Genomic DNA, 19,341 nt, shown 5'->3' with positions numbered 1-19,341 from the left:
GTACTGTTTTATTATTATGTTGGCACCATGGTAAATCAACATGTTCAAATATTCAGTAGGTAACAGAACTGGTATTCATGGAATTCATTTCCCAAAAATAATTCTAAAATGGTTACAAACTGGACTGATAATGGGTTCTCTTATGGCATTTTGATGAACAGCATGACATAAAGGGGAGATGATGATATACTTAATAGTATGTACCCTGTTTCCCCAAAAATAAGACAGTGTCTTATATTAATTTTTTCTCCCAAAGTTGCGCTAGGTCTTATTTTCAGGGGATGTCTTATCTTTCCATGCGCTAGGTCTTATTTTTGGAGGATGTCTTATTTTCAGGGAAACACGGTAGTATTCTCCTGTGCCATCAGACTATTTCTTTTAAGAGACCAAAGGTTAAACAAGCACAAAACACTTTGACCTTATCCAATAAAGTTGAAGATAGAAGTCTTAGACCCTGAAATTCTCCAACTCAGGATATATCCTAGAAAAACACATGTGTGTTGGGATAGATATATATTCATAGCAGCATTGTTCGTGTTAGCTAAAAACTGGAAATAAATCAGTTGTCTATCAATAGTAGGGTGGATAAGGAAATGATGTATGTTTTAGTCCATTATGGTTGTTCCTCAAATTGATGCCCAGATTGCTCCATTTCTGACTAATGGGAGCTTCCTAATTTTGGTTCCTAGGTCCTTTTGCATGTCTCACGTAGTCTTTTACTAGTAAAGCTTCCATTCTTCCTTTTTTTTTTTTTTTTTGACAAAATATTTTTATTATTCCATGGTCATCCTGTACATTTCTACTCCAGACCCGGGGTCAGCCATTTGTCCATGGAACCCTGGTTCATTTATAACTCTGTGAAATATTTTAAAATAACTAGAAAAAGAATCCAGAGAGACAAATAAATAGAAAGTACAAAAGTGAAGTTAAGAAACATGAAGGTTAGAATAAGAGGCTTAAAAGGTTTAAAGCAGCCAGGAAAAAACCACACAAAACGAAATTACCTGTAAAGGTATAACTATTAGAACAACTGATTTTCTCTGTAACAATGCCTGGGGCAGTTGGGGTAGATGAAAAGACTGGCAGTGAGCTGGTAATTGTTGGAGTTGTGTGATCAGTACAGAGATTTTATTAATTCCCTTTCTAGTTATGTCTAATCTACATTTTAGTCTTTCATTGGGTTTTTAAATTTTGTTTACTGTATTTTTCATTCTTGAGAATTCTATTTGGTTCATTCGTTCGTTCATTCATTCATTTAATCCTCACCAGAGGACATGCTTAGAGAAAGGAAGGGGGTGAGAGAGAGAGAGAGATTGATTTTGATCTGTTGCTTTTAGTACATGCCCCGATCAGGAATGGTGCCCTAACCAGGAATCGAACCAGTAACCCTTTGGTGCATAGGACAGCGCTTACCAGCTGAGCCACATGGGCTGAGCTCTTCTTTTCTTTTTAAATCTGTTTGGTGGTTCTTTATTGTCCTTTGGCTTGTAGTTTATTTAAATATGTTGCATGTAATTATTTTATATTCTCTTCTGACAGTTCCATTGTCCATGGCCTTTCTGTTTCTGCTGGTTTCACTTGTGTTGTCTTGCATCCTTATAGTTGTGTTTTTTATTTATTTATTTTTTTACTACAAACCACTCATTTTCATGGGAACTTAACTTTAAGGCCCAGAATGAAGTTAAGTTCTTCCAAAAAAGGTTTGTAATTACTTCTGTCAGTTGCTGGGAAGTACTACCACATTGGAACCAATTTTAGTTCAGTTCACAGCTTATAGTTTTGCATTACAGAGGTAGTTGAGTTCAAACCACAAACTCACATAAAAGCTGCCTTGTTATACATGCTTTAGAAATCCTTATTCTTCTTTTCCTGAGCAACAGGGTTGAGAAAAGCAATTTTTCTTGATGTCCTCTTCTGTACCAGTGGGATATTTTCCTTGTACCCCTCAGATTATGGGTGTAATTTCATTTTTTTCTAGCCATCTCCCATTAGCCTCCTTTCTTTGGGCAGGTCCTAAATTTATCTCTTGTTCTTGAATGGGCGAGGGAGTTTAAGGTCTCTTGGAATTGGCAGCTACCCTCAGAGGTAAAGCCAGCTTTGGCACTCACTTATTTTGTAGGATTCTTGATTCTGTTTTGTTTGCAGTTTCAGATATTCCTTTACGTTAGCTCAGTGGGGGATATAAAAAAATAATGTTTTATCAGGGCTTTTTAAAATTAATCCTCACCTGGGGATATTATTTCCATTGATTTTTTTTAGAGAGAGTGGAAGGGAGGGGAGAGACAAAGAGGGAAACATTGATGTGAGACACATCTGTTGATTGCTTCCCGAGTGCGCCCTGAGCAGGCTGGGGATTGTGTCTGCAAATGAGGTATGTGACCTTGACCAGAATAAAACCCATGACCCTTTAGTCCAGGGGCCGACACTCTAACCACTGAGTCAACCCGGATAGGGCTTACCAGGTTTTTTAGTTTCAGGTAGGAGTGTTGCCCAAGGTATATAATCTGTATTGCTGGAAATAGAAGTCCCATGATTGTTTTGTGTGTTTTTTCCTATGTGAGAGATCTTTATGTACTTGAAAGCCTCTTTACACCTGAATCTCTTCCCTGTTTTTCCTAGGTTACTCAGCTGCTCCTTAGGGAATACGATTTCCAAACAGATTGCCACCCATCCCTGTCATTCTTCTCTGAACACTTTTTGGTTATCTATGGCAGCCAGATGGACACAATTCTCCAAGTGTGGAGTGACATTGATCTTTCAGTCTGTCTTATTTATCTGGGTTCACTAAATTTACCTTAAACTTTTCCTCTAAGTCAGTCTTTTTATTCTCAGCAGTGTTTATTCAGTTCCTTTCTGTTTCTAGTTCTGTATTGGTGCTGTTTGGTACTTTGTTTTTTTAAAGTTTGCAGTCTCATTTTGTTGTTTCAGTGTCCAGCTTTTCAACTCTTTTCTAGAATCATGACCTTATTATATTGTGCTATAGTGAGAAACAGTCATGAGGAATTCCCTTCTGTTCCTTAGGTGGTTACCTTTGGAGCTGGACTTTTATTTTGCATGCTACTTTCTTCCTTGTATATGTTTGCATCGTTACCATGCCATTTTCTTTTGTCTCCACTTCAAAGAATCAGTCCAGATGTTCTCTCCCCATTTTGTTCTTTCTCCCTAGCTGCCGTGTCTACCACTCTGATCTGAAGAGTAGGAGAAAAGATAAGGAAACCCCTTCTGTTTGCTTCTCCGAAGATTTGGAGTATTAATGAGAATGGTCAGGATTTTGCTGAGTTGCCTGGATAATTTCCAGGGCTTAGAAGAGGGATTATGAACTGTGTTTTGCTCTCTGCTATGGATTAGAAACTTGTTTCTTCTTTTCATTGCCAGTATGGAAGTTTATTGCATCAGTTTATATCTCGTTCCTCCTTTGGTTCTTATTACACGTTGTCACTACTGTTTTTCTTTATTCTTACAGGTATTGGGAGGAAGTCCGTGAGGTAGTTTTAGTCTTCCAGTCTTCCAGCGCTAGGGTATTTGTACTGTGCTTTTGCTTAGGTACAACTAAACCATGTCTCTTCCTTTATGATCTTCTTTGTGGATGTGTCATTGTTCAGGAGAAGGATGGAGTCTAAGATCCCCAGTCTCTTCTAACGCTTAGACTTTAGACTGAAATCTCTGGATCCTTCAAGTTCTCAACTTCTGGCTCTATCTCTCTCTTGAGGAGCTGCTTTGGGTTAAGAAAGTTCATAGGTGGGGAACATGAAGACGAAGCCTTAAGAGTTGGGCTGTCTTTAGACTATTCCCATTTAAGGTATTACACTTCTTGTTCTTTGTTTTTTAGCCTTCACCTTTTTTTTTTTTCTTTTTCCTTTTATTAACTTCATTTGCCTCAAAATGGATGAGAGGGGACTATATACCAAAAGAAATTAGGTTGCCAAGGAAACTGGTCCTGGCTGATGCAGGTGTCAGTAGAACCAAACATCACCTTAAAAGAAAAATTTCCAAACAGGTCATGTCCTACTCTTGTTTTTGACACACATTTCATATGTTAGAGTGAGAATTATAAATATTAAAAGAAGCTGACTAACAACAAGTAGTTATTGAAGTCTCTGCATTCTTCACAGCTAAATTTTCATTTCCCTTTGGGTGCAGGGGGAGGAGGGAAATGGGAGAATCTTTAAACAGAATTTAGGGATCAGAAATAAGAATTAGAATTGAGGTATCCCAGCTTTAATAGTAAAAAAAAAAAAAAAAGAAATACACTGGTATTTCCTTAACAAATATCAATGTTGACTTGCTTAACAGTTGAACTAAATATAGGACATGTGAAGTGAGTAACTAGGGTTTGGAAATATTTTTGCGTGTGTCATTGCGACCTTGGTAAGAGATGGACTCCCTGGAGACTGACTTTGCTGGTCCTTTTCCGACTTGCTTCACAGCTGGTTTGACTTCTCATGTGACATTCTGAGGTTTTAGCTGGAGCACAGGACATACTGCTGATGTGCAGAGCTGACCACAGTGTAAGCATTTTTGTCTTCTCCAGCATTGAAGTTCAGAGACCTACACACAAGTGTGTTATGCCCACGTTCAGTGCATTACTTTGTGGTCACATGTTTCATGAAGACTTCCTGAATCAAAAATGACTTTTCTCAGCTAATCTTCCATATAACTCCTGACTACTGGGATTTGGTATCGAATGCTACTTTTGTCCTATATGTGGATATTATTTTAGGAAGCTTCAGTAATTACCCTCTCTCATTGTCTCACATTTAGCTACACTAAATACAAAAACATAGGAAGTTTTACTTCTTATCAACAGATGCTAATGGATGACATTGGGTGCATCACTTTAGTCTCTCAGCAGCTCAGTTTTCTCACCTGTATAATGAAAAAGCCATATAAGATCATGTGAGTCTTTGGAAATGGTAAATTTAAGAAAATATCCACTTAGCTCAGTGCTGTGGCTTTTCTTTTCTTTTTTTTTTTTTTTTGCTTGTTTTAAAGTTATTAATTCTTGGATGTTATTGAAAGATAGCCAGGTGGGTATGATATGCCTGTGTTAGTCATGGCTTACTGAGAGTCAAACTGGGCATTAAGAAAAGTTAACTGAGGGTCTGTTAGGTGTCTGCTACGAGGCTTGGTGCTAGGAATGTTGTCCTGAACAGATTGGTCCTCACCCTTAAGAGAGTGTAGTCCCTTGGGGTTTATAGGATGAATGAGATGACTGCTGAGTATCAGAGTTGCTAGACCTCACTTCAGGAAAACATTTTATTTCATTTAGAAACATTAGGATTTTTGTTTTGATTTCAGATAACAAACTAATAGAGGCTTCTTTTTCTTTCAAACTTGTAAAAAGCCAGAACTTCACTTTAGAGTGCCTAATTATCTGTTCTTGATCTTATAATGTATTGCACAGTTTACTACAACTGTAACTACACAATTTCATGTTCTTAGTGGTCATTGAAAATTTAAGTCAAAGTCAATCCTGATGCTTTTGAATGGTGTAAAATGCCCTGTCCTATCTGTAATTGGAGGAATTAATGAGGAAATGGATTGTGCTCAGATCTGGGAAGATGTGCAAGTTGTCCAGATACCATGGAGCTTCTGCTCATCTTAGTGTTTTTACTCTTCTCCTGCACCCAGCATGGGCTTAGCTAACAAAGCCAAGTTTCCCTTCTGGAAGACATAGCAGTGTCTGCCCTGTACCAGCCACCATCAAAATCAGGGCAGGCTGATAACTATCCCTCACTTCCCTCCACAGATGACATCTCTCCTTCTTCACAGGTGACCTCTGGGGGTACAGAAAGCATACTGATGGCCTGCAAAGCTTATCGGGACCTGGCCTTCGAGAACGGGATCAGAACTCCAGAAATGTATGTATGTGTGGCTGTGTCGTTTTCTCACCCCCCGCTGAGATTTGTCTGGAATGCTGCTGTATGAAACACCTGACTGTTTTCAGCTTCTCTTCCTTTGGCAATTCTAGTCCTCTTTCCTCCTATCCTGTGTCCTTGACTCCTATCTCTTTACATTCACCAAAATCCTAAGTGAATCAGCCAGTTAATTTTCAAAATCATCCCCTCCTCCCTGACCCGCACCTCTCCTTTATACATAGCATATATTCTTCAAGCAAAAATGAGATCCTTTTTCTAAGTGACAGAGTGACAAGACTATATCTTTGAATTCTGTGATATTTATTATAAATTATTTGGAGCCTAAGCAACAATCTTCTGTTTATCTTAGTTCAATGAAAGTTATATTACAGGCTGCTTTGCGGTTCCCCTAAGAAAATTACAAGCTAGGTTGGCCGATGTAGCTCAATGGTTGAGCATTGACCCAGGAACCAGGAGGTCACCTGTTCGATTCTTGGTCAGGGCACATGCCTGGTTGCAGGCTCAATCCCCAGTAGGGGGTGTGCAGGAGACAGCCAGTCAATGATTTTCTCTCATCATTGATGTTTCTATCTCTCCCTTCCTCTCTGAAATTAATAAAAATAAATTTAAAGAAAAAATTTTAAGCTAAGGGTAGTTTTATGGGATAGAAAATTTTTAAATCTTTTTAAGGTTTACCCATATTGCCACCCCATAGTTTTTGGTTTTGTTTTGCAGTGTATTTGTATTGATTTCAGACAGGGAGGGAGAGGAAGAAAAAGATAGAAACATCAATGACGAGACAGGATCATTGAGTAGCTGCTTTCTACACACCCCCTACTGTGGATCGAGACTGCAACCCAGCACGTGCCCTTGACCAGAATCAAACCTGGGGCCCTTCAGTCTATCCACTGAGCCAAACTGGCTAGGGCCCAACCCCATAGTTTTGATATTTGGTTGCATTATTTTTTTTTTCCTGTAGATCCTCTCCTTGTACAGTGTGTTTATATGTTATTTGGATTAATGTTTTTCCCATAAGTGTCAGTGACTAAGGCCTTGATTGCACGTGATTTCATACTGTGATTCCTACTTAAGCCTAACAGAATAAATCAGGCTACCATCTTTCTTCAAGCATAAATCTTTGGTGCTTGGTACTTAGTAGGAGAGCTTTTTCTCCATTAAAGGGAATAGGTTAATTGTAAGAGTGGAACCATTGAGGGAAATCTGAAAGCAAATACTTAACTATGACTTAGTTTCCTTTTTTAATACTGTTTGAAATGCTACTTCCAAGTGTGCAGTGCAAATGGAGATTATAGTTTCTTATAGGATCATGGTCTTTGAAAGATGGAGGGGACCTTTGATCTGATGTTTAACAGCCCTGCCAAGCAATCTTGCATTTTCTGCCTGAACATTTACCGTGTCAGGAAGCTTGCTCTCCTCTGATGTTCCTGTCTTCAAAATTTGATCCAGTTTTCCTCTTCTTTTACCTGTCAGTCCTAATTTATATTTTGGATCCTTCAATGTGGGATTACTTCCAAGTACTTCCTGTTGCCAAAATGATTTCCGACATAGTAGGGAGAAGGTTCCTTAGAATATCTTTTTGTGCTTAAAAAGTAAATATAAACACTTTAAAATTTTTGAGGAAAAGTAACCAGAAGTTTACTCCGTTAGCTGTTAACTGTGCTCTTTTGAACCTCATTTTGATCTGAATTTCATTATTCTCTTCTTCCCACATTTCAGTGTGGCCCCCCAGAGTGCCCACGCTGCATTTGACAAGGCAGCCCATTATTTTGGGATGAAGATTGTACGGGTTCCACTAAACAAAAAGATGGAGGTGGATGTTCGGGTGAGTTCCTCTGAAGGGCCATTGTCTGCCTTGGGCTGTGAGAAGCAGGAAGTGTACCAGACTGACTGTTTTTTTCCAGGGTCACATGCAGATAGGCTCAAAATGTCTTTGATTGTAGTGGCCAGAGTTGCAAAATCTTCCACTGGCAGTGCTGATTGATCGCAGCTTCAGTCTTTTCACAGATTCATCCGTTTGTTCCTAACTTTAAAGGCCTGGGTTTGCTTCAGCACTGCCTCTCTTTTCTCTGTTTGTGAAATAAGCATGTCCTAACTTGCTCTAAGACTCTCACTGTGGTTTGTATGTTTTTTAAAAATCCTCACTGGAGGATATGTTTTTATTGGAGAGAGAGAGAGAGAGAGAGAGAGAGGAGAGAGGAGATAGGAGAGAGAGGAGGGAGAGAGGGAGAGACAGAAGAGATATGCCCTGACTGGGAATTGAACCATTTGGTATACAGGTCGCACAGAACCAGCCAGGGTGTTACTGTGGTTTTGATTGGCCTGAATGAGCATCATTGCCAATATAAAGTAATGATTTTTTCCATAAGTAAACTATTCCAATTTATTAGCATTAGCATTATCCCTCCCATCTTTATTGAGGCATTAGTGTACCATTAATTGACAAATTAAAAATTGTATATATTTCAACTTAATGTTTTGATGTAAGTATACATTGTGAAGTAGTCAACACAATCAAGCTTTTAACATTTTCATTACCTCACATAGTTAACATTTTAATTTTATTTTTATTTTTTTCATGGTGGAAATACTTGATACTGCCCTTTAGATCTCTAATTAAATTTCAAATATATAATGCAGTATTAAGAAAACTTGTTTAGTGGTCACATGGCAATATATTTTATCTCCAGAACGTATTTGTATAATTGAAGCTTGGTATTCCTTGACCAGCATCTCCCCATTCCTCCACTCCCAAACTTTGGCAATCACCGTTCTACTCTCTGCTTCTACAGGTTCAGGGTTTTAGATCTAAGTGAGATCATGCAATATTTGTCTTTCTGTCCTTGGCTTATTTAAGTTAGTGAAGTGTCCTCCAGGTTCATCTATGTGGTCACAAATGGCAGGATTTCTTTTTAAGGCTGAATAATACTCCTTTCATGATTAATTTTATGCCTTGCATTTGTATAGAACTTTCCAGCATTCAGAGTGCTATCGGAATTGCATTGGAGCCTAGGACAGCCCAGAGAGGTGGTAGAAGCTGTTAGTATTATTGCAGGTCACAGATGAGGAAACAGATTGGGTGGAGTGAAGAAGTTTACACCAGGTTTCACTGCTAGTTGGCTGCTCTTTTACCTCCTAGCCCAGAATTCTTTTCCCCTCAGTGATTTTGCTGTTTTTGTATTGTGCTCCCTTTTCCCCCAATGGACCCATCTGGCCTTGTTTGTATTCTGCTACCATGGTGGGCAGCAGGCTTCTCCCAGGTTGGAGAGGTAAAGGAAGGGGCAGTAGTGGAGCTAAAGTGCATAGACTAGATTAATCTTGCTAGGGGAATAGGAGAGTAACTGAGATGTGGATGCTCATTTTCCTTCCCACGTGTAACTCCTAGGCGATGAGAAGAGCCATCTCCAGGAACACTGCCATGCTCGTCTGTTCTACCCCACAGTTCCCTCACGGTGTGATAGACCCTGTTCCTGAAGTGGCCAAGGTATGTGAGAAAAAGGAACCACCAGGCAATGAAACAGATTTTAAAATAGAATCTCATAGTACAGTATTTGGCAAATAGAGCGATTTTGAGTTTAGATTTTAGCACATGGGTGGTGAATAGCTCTGTGGCAAACTCTGCAGCTCTGTTTGGAGCCTCTGAAGGTTACTGGCTTCTGCTGTGGGGGAGGAGAATAGAAGGAAGAAGCCTTTGTTTAAATGGGATATTTGGAAGTAGGACTAACATTTCAATTCAGATCAGGAAATGATTTGTATTTAGGAGCATGCCTACCAGAGAGTGGTATTCAATCTGCTGCTCCATAACACACCCTCCCTCCTTCCCTGCTGGGCAGTTAGCAAAAAGGACCTTTGACCCACTCCAGAGGCAGCCGGAATCAGAGTGCTGCTCATTTTCTGCATGATTTTGCAATGAATTTGAGGCCCTGCATATTTAAATATAAAATAAACACCACATTTCAGATGAATTATTTTGAAGGCTAAATACATTTGAAAGATGAACTTTTTTTTATTGGGAATGTCAAAAAGTAGCAGGCTTCTTAAAACATGGAAGATGTCCTATATAATAAAAGGCTAATATGCAAATCGAGCAAACAGCAGAACAACTGGTCGCTATGATGTGCACTTACCACCAGGGGGCAAATGCTCAACACAGGAGCTGCCCCCTGGTGGTCACTCCCACAGGGGTAGTGATGCTCAACCAGAAGCCAGGTTCACAGCTGGTGAGTGCTGCAGCAGTGGCGGGAGCCTCTCCTGCCTCCGAGGCAGTGCTAAGGATGTCCAACTGACTGCGTAGGTCCTCTCAAAAGGGAGCAGGCCTAACCCGTCAGTCAGATATCCCGAGGGCTCCCAGACTGTGAGAGGGCACAGGTTGAGGGACCCCTGAGTGCACTGGGCCACTAGTAGTACATAATGTCCTTATGATTACAGCCTACTTTTCCACCCATGTCTTGCAAAGTTTTTGTTACAGGGCTGTAAATGAAATTCTCTTATGGTCTTTGTTTTTTGGAACTAGCTGGCTGTCAAATACAAAATACCTCTTCATGTAGATGCTTGTCTGGGGGGCTTTCTCATCGTCTTTATGGAGAAAGCAGGATACCCACTGGAGCAACCATTTGATTTCCGGGTGAAAGGTGTGACCAGCATTTCAGCGGATACTCATAAGGTGAGCTACAGAAGGAACCAAATGTTAGTCAGAGGAGACAGTTAGTTGACTGTTATCTACAAAATAAATTGGTTAAAGCAGTAGCTTTTCCCAAAATGTAAAATGAAATCTGGCTCTTTGCTTTCATCAGGGCAGTTGATTCAAGTGACAAGGTATAGTGGTAGAAATGACAAGCAATAGTGGAAAGGAACCCATTATCTTTGTGTCTTATAGCTGGATTTCTATAACTGGAACATGTTAGTGTAGTGGCCCTTTTAAAAGTTAGTTCCCACCCTAGCTGGTTTGGCTCAGTGGATAGAATGTCAGCTTACGAACTGAAGGGTCCCAGGTTCGATTCTGATCAAGGGCACATGCCTGGGTTACAGGATTGGTCCAATGTACTGGAGGCAGCTAATCAATGATTCCCTCTCAACCATTGATGTTTCTATCTCTTCCTCTCCCTTCCTCTCTGAAATCAATAAAAATGTATTTAAAAAAAAAAAAAAAAAAGAGTTCCCTGAGCCTGGAGACAGTCTGGGGGGAGGAGGGGGGAGGTTGCATTGGGTTTCCTGAGGGAGGTGTGTAAATGCCGCAGCTCCCATACCGCTGGGTTCCTCACCTGGGTGGCCGGACTGTGCTGATGGAAGAGTCCTTTAGAAAAAGGGGAGAACTTAATGTGCTCAGGAGTGTTTGGCTTGTGATGTTTGAAATGTCTATTCCTGCCTCCACCTCATGGACCGAGACAAAATCTAGATCAGTTTATTATAAAACTGGATGAGGAACACCATGAAGTTCTTAGTAGAAAGGACTAATAAGTAAACAAGGATGAGAAGGGAGTCAGGTTGTGATTGTAGCTGACTTGAGTGACTTGGGTTCCTGGCTTCCGGTGGCACTTTATCTTTGCTTTCATCCTGACATACTGCCCTGGGATTATGTTTTAAATAAGGAAAACACGTGCTGGGCGGGAAAGGGGAAGTAAACTGATTAGCAGGACAAGGCACTGCTCCTCCTGGGCCTTGGATTCCTCATCCCTAAAATAGAGTTTCAACTCCAACCCTTCAGTTCTCTCTACCCGTTAACATTGTACCTTTGAATTTTTAACACGAGTGAGAAGCATCATAGAGAATGTGAGGGGAAATTTTCCATGATCAGCGTGCAGGGCAGGTGTGCCAAATAGAACTGTACAATCACCGGTCTGCTTCTCCCCCTCAGTATGGCTACGCCCCCAAAGGCTCTTCCGTGGTGTTATACAGTGACAAGAGGTACAGGAGCTATCAGTTCTTCGTTGATCCAGACTGGCAAGGTGGCATCTACGCTTCCCCAACCATCGCGGGCTCACGGCCTGGTGGCATTAGTGCAGCCTGCTGGGCTGCCATGATGTACTTTGGTGAGAGCGGCTATGTTGAAGCTACCAAACAGATCATCAAAACTTCTCGCTTCCTCAAGTCAGAGTATGTGGAAGATTGGGATTCTGCCTTGTCTCTTGCTTTGTCTGTTAGTGTGCTCAAGGCATCTGCCTGGCCACACACCTGTAACCCCAGCCCATTCGTTGTCTCCTGAGAGAACAAGGGCTTAGAACAGCAGCTGAGGAGTGTCGTGCTGGCCTGGGAGGATAATGCTCCCTTGCTCTGCTGTGACTTGGAATGTCAGATCAGGGCTTCATGTAAACCATCTTGTTTCCAAGGATGTCTTAACCACGGGCAGTTCTTACCAAGTACTGAGGGACAGTTTAATGACTGAGACAAGACAGTGGTTCTGGAATTTGAGGATGCATCCTAATCACCTGGAGGGCTTATTAAAATGCAGATTCCTGGGCCCTGCTCCTAGAATTCTAACTCGTTGGGATGGCCTGAGCATTTGCATTTATAGGAAGTTCCCAGTGGATGCTGATGCTGCTGGTCTAGGAATCACACTTGGAGAATCACTGGGATAAGAAAAGAGCTAGAGAAGGAATGGGGAAGGGGGCGGCGGTGAGATCTTGGGTTAAGCTAAGGCTAGAACTAAGCTGTGTGCCCTGTTGAGCATATCTGTTCCCATAGTGCCTGTCTCTGTGTCACCAGAGTTGGGAGGTTTTTTCAGAATCTTGAGGTGAATAAAAGTGGCCAGTGGACATGTCTCATTTGAAAAAGGCCCACATATTCTGATATCCCTGTCTGTTGAGAACTGTACTAGTTCTTGCTTTAGGGACTAGTTACTTTTTAAAACTGAGGGATGGAGGGATGCTTTTTTCAGTATTTTTAAATAGTGTCTCTCTTATTCCTCAGATGTCCCTCGGGGTGATATCATAATTTGAGATTGAGCAGACACGTTAGGAGCCAATGATTCTGATTCATTGGGTCTAGATATGGTTTGGGCCTTCATTTGTAATGCTTAGGAATTACTGATCTCAGTCTAGATACCTTAATTTAAAGCTGAGAAAACTAAAGCCCAAAGGTTAGGTTGTAAGGGAAATGTTGGGCTATTAAAGAGATGATGACCAGAGGACCATATGTGTCTGAATTTTCTTTTTGTTCCTTTTCTTGTTTGCTTTAAGACTGGAAAATATCAAAGGCATCTTTGTTTTTGGGGATCCTCAGATGTCAGTCATTGCTCTGGGCTCCCATGATTTTGACATCTACCGACTGTTTAATCTGATGACTGCAAAGGGGTGGAACTTGAACCATCTGCAGTTCCCGTCCAGGTAAACTTGAAGAATCCCCATTCCCTTCCTTTGCTCTGTGGCTTTTGAAGAACTTGGGTACCAAGGTGATCTGAAATAGAGATGGGCGGCTATGGCCCTGCACTAGTGGCAGTGGTAGTATCTAGGATTTCTGTCCTGACACCTGGAGTAACTCAGTATCAGAACAAGACCATTATCTTTAAACTCGGGCAGTTAGGTGGCAGCCTCTTGAGATCGGGGGTCTGTCCTAAGACTCCCATCCCCACTCTCCTTCTGTACTCTCAGATCATCTTGTACACTGTCTTCATATTGCTCTTGTAAACCGACTTGTACCTGAGTAATACTTAGCTCACAACCTCCCAGAGCGCTTCTCGTCACTCAGGCCTGCTCCTGTCTTCTCCAGCATGCTTCTCTAACCCAACCTTCCCTGCTGCCTTTACGTCAAACCCCACCCAGCAGAATAGGGCTCTTCGGTGTCCTCCTCGTCCTCCTGATCCTTTCACGTTCGCACCATTGCCAGCCTCATTTGGACTCTGCTTTTTCCTCTCCACAATCCCGCTGTACCATAGACGCCCTACAGGGGCTTAGAGCTGCTGCTTTACCCTGACATCCTTTAAGACCCAGCCTATGGCCCAGTCCCCAGGAGGGTTTATCATCTAAGATAAAGATAAAGGCCACATGACTGAAGGACTAGTGGTGGACAGTTTTTGAGGGGAGAGCTGGGACAGCGCAGCCGCTGTAACCATCTGTCAAGAAGGTTCTCGATGAGGCCGAGAAGCTCTCCTGCCAGCCCGTGCTTGACAAGCCGTGGACTTGGGAGCCCTGATTCCAAGCCCTGGGGACAGTGTGGATGATTACACTTGTCACAAATAACGTGAAGGAGCAACCAACAAATCTCTTTATTTTAGAATTTCAAACTTTTTTCCCCTAAGGTTCACCTCTCTGTCTCTCTCTTCTTTCATAGTATTCATTTCTGCGTCACGTTAGTGCACACCCGGAAGCGAGTAGCCATACAGTTCCTAAAGGACGTCCGAGAATCTGTCACTCAAATCATGAAGAATCCTAAAGCAAAGACCACAGGAATGGTAGGAGCACTTGGGGTTTTACCTTTTCTGTTGAAGTTCAGGGGCGGAGGTTGGAAGAACCAGGTGACCTCAAGTTTGTTCCTGCCTCTGCCTCTTATCCACAAGCCTGTTTCCTTATTTCACTGTAGCCCATGATTTCTGCCTTGTCCATTCCCAGGGTTTTTTAATTTCGAGTGAGACATACTGTGTATTAGGAAACCTGTAAATTTCTAAGTGCTGTATGCAAAGGCAGGTGGTGGTAGTGTTCATTTGCAAAGGGAAATTTGACACAGGAGAGGCAATAAGCCAATTTTCTCTTGAATTTTTTTACATAAAATCCCACAGGATAGTTCCTTTGGGCAGAGAGGCAGACGACTGGCAAGTACCTGGGAAAATTGACCAAGCCAGCTGTCTTTCTGAAGGAATTGGAGTTGGGAGAGGAGGGTACATGCAAGGCAAGGATGGGGGAGGAGGAGCACAGCCGTTCCCGGATCCCTCGTCATTAACGGCAGTTCTGTGCCTGGATTTGCAGGGTGCGATCTACGGCATGGCCCAGACCACTGTCGACCGGAACCAGGTGGCGGAACTGTCCTCCATCTTCCTGGACAGCCTCTACAGCACAGACGCCGTACCTCAGGGCAGCCAGATGAACGGCTCTCCGAAGCCCTGCTGAGCCCAGGGGCTTCTGGCCTTCGAAGGTTCTCAGGGTGTGGAACAGGCCACACGGAGTTTCAACATCTGGTCTTGCTCCATAGAGCACAACGAGACAGACCACGAGACAGCTTGATCCTCAGGATTCGAGTTCCTCCTTTCATCATCCTTCTGCGGTTTTTAATGTGAAGACCCCGAAGGACTCCATTACTTAATTATTTTGCCCTTGTTCTAAATAATACACTAGGAATTTTTTTAACCACTTCCTTCTCTGATCTTTCTAGCTTTTACCTTCACTTAATCATGGTGTGGCAGCTCTGACCTGTCCTGATTCCTTAGGAAGCTGGGGTGCAGTCTGAGATAGAAATAGGTTTCCCGTGTCTTCTCAGGCAGATTGGTGTAGTCAAATAGGAAGCATACGTGTAACAGAAGTTTTCCCGGTGGGTGTTTGTAACTCTAAGCAGGAGGCTCTTTCAGCCCTGCCCTTTGAGTGGGCTAGTTGTCTCTTACTTTTACTGCAGCTTGTTTTATTTTCCCCAGACATGGTGGCGGCGTGTAGGGTGGTACATGGTCCTCTTCTAGTGTGTAGTCCCCTTTGATATTTGGTTTTGACCATCTTTGGAGATTCGTATTTGCAATTGTGCCCCCACTGGTTTGTTCTTGATCTAGGCAGGGACTAATTCCCAGAGAATCTAGGACTTCCTGGCCTGTTGCTGCCTGAGTATCAGGGTAGGATGAGCACCCAAATTCACATATGTCCCCGAATTTCATTGTAGTCCTCCCCTCCCCCACTGCGTTAAGCCATCATGTGTGAGATTGTGTTTGCTCATAGCACCTTCACAAGTTGCCTTGATTCACCCTAGTTGGTACAAGGAGGGCATGAGCGAGTCCCCAAGGCAGGAACATTTTTTTGCTCCATTAGTGTGTTTTTCCAGCCTCCTTCCTCTCTATTCAGCTCCCAAAGGTACTATGGCAGTTCAGCCTCAGGTACTGGACGCTTCTCAGCCCTGGCTAGGATGAGTAACATTTTGGAATAGGGAAATAGGATGGTGTCGGTTATAGCCTAGGGCCTGGGGTTTCGTCTTAAGACTAGTTGCTCAGAATGGTGCAGGGCCAGGGCCAAACTCTGTGCCCACTTTCTACCTTTTCTGCCTGCATGGGGCCTGCCTGGATCTCCCCTGAGCCTCTGTCCTGCCCTAATGACGACATACTGTGTGTGCCTTTTCCTCAGTGGGGAGCAGTGGTGGCTGTTCCTGACCCAGCCCCAGCCCCAGCCCCGGAGGCGGGGATCAGTCTTTGAGGTTTTGTTTGGGTTGGGAGAAACTCCTCTGTCGGTTCCCCTTCTCAGGGACTCCTGAAGATTCAGCCACTTCAGGCTGGTATCCTTCCGCCCCCTCGCTGGGTATGCTGCCAGGGAGCCAACATGACCATTTCCCCAAGCTCCTCACCACTTTTGTCTGAAATGTTCTGCACTGTACTTTCTACACAAAACTGTGACTGGCCATGTCGCTGCAGGGTGTGTGTGTGTGTGTGTGTGTGTGTGTTTCATCCTGTCCATTGTGGGTTCCAAGAGTGGCTGCTGTGTGTGTGACAGGGAGAGGCTGAGGTCCTTCAGACATGGAAGTTATGTTCCTTCCAGCTGCTGAACTGGTGGGCATCTCCTGAGAGGAGGAGTGGTCGGAGCTATGGGTGAATTGTCTTTTGTGTCTCCAATGCATTCATTATGTTGGAGGAAGTGCAGGGACCCAGCCCCACCCAACAGGCACCACTGTGGTTTGTCCGCTGCTAAAATGGAGAAGCATGCACCCTACAGACTGTTCTCTGCTTCCACTGTCCCCCCAGGACCGTCCCCTGTGCTGTGATAACATTGCTGCAGGGGTTGGCCTGGGGTAGGGTTGTGGGACTGTTTTTCAAAGGGACCTACTGTAGCCACTTTATGTTTACGAGCCTTAGTTCGAGTTAACATTTGTGGGTTTTCTCTTCTATGTGTATCTGCTTATAGTAGCACCCCATCTGGCAGAGGTGGGCAGAATGTCTTAACAATATCATGTTGTTAGCAGATGTCCACTGGCTTCTGCAGAAACGGTACTGTCTTGTTTCTGTATTAGAAGTCACTAGTCTTGTGACTATACTGCAGTGTCATTTAATTACCAGTTTTATACTTTGAAAATGGTACTCGCTCCTTTAAATCTCATCTTTAACCTCCTCCTTCCTGCAATGTTCTCTTCCTAATTGTAGCAATAACCTCTTAAAAACCAATTAAATAATTAAATGTCCCAAATCTTATTTGTTGTGGATGGTTGCATTCATTTGTTCATTTAGGTGTCTGCACATCATCCCAGATGTGTGAACCGGCTGCTGGTGAGAGATCGCCCCCTTGTGGTGCAATGGTTGTCTGTGACTACTGACGGTAGGACAAATAGACGTGAGTGGATGAGCAGCACTCCTGCCCAATTCCCAGCACTTTCATGGTCCACCAGGAGTGATGGCCACACCTGTTTTAAGAGGTCTGGAACTCAGGCCTTTAGTTCCCCAGGGCTAGGATCCTGCCTTATGCTGTCATCTTTGTCATCCACTTCTGCTTATACCTTAACGATAGATTGAACCATCTGGGCTAGTGTCCAGCAAGCTGGGCAGTGAGCTCCACCTAACCAACCGACACCGACTTCAAGCCTTGCATTTGGTTTGGGAACTGATGGAACCCCTCAGATTATCTTTGCACCTGCAACTGCTGAGTGTCTTGTTCCATTATGACTAAGAAGCGAGAAGTCTTTCTGAAGGGTTATTCAGGTCCCAGAGATGCTCCTTCAGGTAACCAAGCTTTTCATCTGGCTTTCAGTCCATTCACTTTGCCAGAATCCAGTCAAGCAGTGTGGCCTTTGCTGTAGTTCTATGCCAGATGACTCAGTTCCTGAGCACCTGTTTGCTTTGGGGTAAACCCTAGAGAAAGAGGGGCCAACATGTGCTTTGATAGATGTGGCCCATCTAAGAAATGGTGTCGGGGTGCTTACACCTGCTTCTTACAGCTGTAGGCCTCTTTGCCTTCGGTGTGGGTTCTTGGTAGCAATGAGCTACTTATAGCTCAATCCAGTAGTGACAAAAGTAATGGCAGAGACCTAATTTGATAGCCTGGGTATCAAAAGTCAGATGTTCGAGGGCCTTTTCTTGATTTGGAGTTTCAATTGCTTTAGTTTTTCTTGTGCTTTTTCTTTATTGTCACTTCTCTTTAACCCCATTCCCTATAATTTAAATTGTTTGAATAATTTTAGAATAAACATTTATTTCTTAAAAAAAAAAGTGTTGTGTCTTTGTCCCACATAAAAGTGCTTCATACAACTGTAGTATCCTCTGGTTTGGTGTTTTCAACCCTTGACTCGCGCCGTAAGCAGAGGCAAGAAGATGGTATAACACAGTGTGATGTGGCTTCTGTCCCCTAGCCCTCAGTCATCAGGTCCAAGTGCACTTAGAAAAATTTATGTCAGAAGTGGAGCAGATGGAGGACTACTGTCTGTACATTGTTGGTTTTGATACTAGGTTTTGCTGAGAAGTATCAAACGTAGGCAGTGATCATCCTTACTAACATACAGGCTGGAAGGAGGGCCTGCTTGTCCCTCTTACCAACAATATGCTTTTTTCTCGATGACCGTCATCGGCCTCTTCTGGCTGTGTTTCAGGGCCAACTCATCCAGGGTGACTGAATTGTGACATTGCTGGGTGCCTGCTCCAGGTGACCCTGGTGTCTGAAAATCAGCTTAGTACCCAGGCAGCCTCAGGTCAGGTGTCATAGGTGAGAACACTTGCATAATGGCAAACATGAAATGAGGCATGCGCACCCAGTGAAAACACTGCTCAGCACCCCCTTCTGTCCGGCAGTCAGTGAGAGTGTTTTCCCTGGAGTTGCTTACTGGGTTGGAGGAGCAATCGAGAATCAGCTTCTTAACTCCCAGGTGGCAAATAGCTTGTCATGTTCTAAGCTGTGGCTTTTGTCGTCGCCCTTACAGAGTAAAAAGCAGGCAAGCCTTGAGACTGTGGCCGAGTTCCTAGGAAAGTGTGAAAGCCCTCAGGATTAGAAATCTCCTCCCCTGAGGTTGTGGGCCAAGACAACAACGTGGCCCAGGCTGCCTTTTTAGGCGTAGGTCTCGGCATGCCTGCTCACAGGCGTCCTGCTCACCTTCCCCTTCGTTCACGATGCCATCTCTGCCTCAGGAATCGGATTCAGGTCTTTGAGGCACAACTCAAATGAAGCTCTGATTCACCTTGTCAATCACGTCCTGCTCTCTCAGCTCATTCCTGTCCTTGCACCCAGTGTGGGCTTCATTCATCCTGCTTAGCAGCAGTTGCCTTTGCTCCTGTTTGATTCCGCTGGAGGGTAAGGAGCTCCCTGAAGGCAAGGTGGTGCTCAGGAAGTGCTTTAAATGCCTGTCGACTCCGATTTGGATTGACCTGTGG

At 43.3% G+C, this 19,341-nt stretch overlaps 1 protein-coding gene across 3 annotated transcripts in view; it reads left to right on the top strand.

The window, feature by feature from the left end:
* SGPL1 (sphingosine-1-phosphate lyase 1) overlaps nt 1-18,114 on the top strand; it is a 58,275-nt gene extending 40,161 nt beyond the window's left edge. For all 3 annotated transcript variants that reach the window (XM_084903707.1, XM_084903705.1, XM_084903706.1), the window contains 8 exons: nt 5,773-5,861; nt 7,596-7,701; nt 9,262-9,360; nt 10,390-10,539; nt 11,731-11,969; nt 13,052-13,198; nt 14,142-14,262; nt 14,774-18,114. In XM_084903707.1, the coding sequence (XP_084759833.1) occupies nt 5,773-5,861; nt 7,596-7,701; nt 9,262-9,360; nt 10,390-10,539; nt 11,731-11,969; nt 13,052-13,198; nt 14,142-14,262; nt 14,774-14,914 (1,092 nt within the window). In that variant the 3' untranslated portion in view covers nt 14,915-18,114. The remainder of the gene's footprint in view (nt 1-5,772; nt 5,862-7,595; nt 7,702-9,261; nt 9,361-10,389; nt 10,540-11,730; nt 11,970-13,051; nt 13,199-14,141; nt 14,263-14,773) is intronic.
* The last annotated feature ends 1,227 nt before the right edge of the window (nt 18,115-19,341 follow it).

The sequence above is a fragment of the Pipistrellus hanaki genome (genome assembly GCF_964339955.1).
Source record: "Pipistrellus hanaki genome assembly, chromosome: 14".
Taxonomy (NCBI): domain Eukaryota; kingdom Metazoa; phylum Chordata; class Mammalia; order Chiroptera; family Vespertilionidae; genus Pipistrellus; species Pipistrellus hanaki.
The sequence above is the reverse complement of the archived record's forward strand: the minus strand, read 5'-3'. Positions and strand labels throughout refer to the sequence as shown.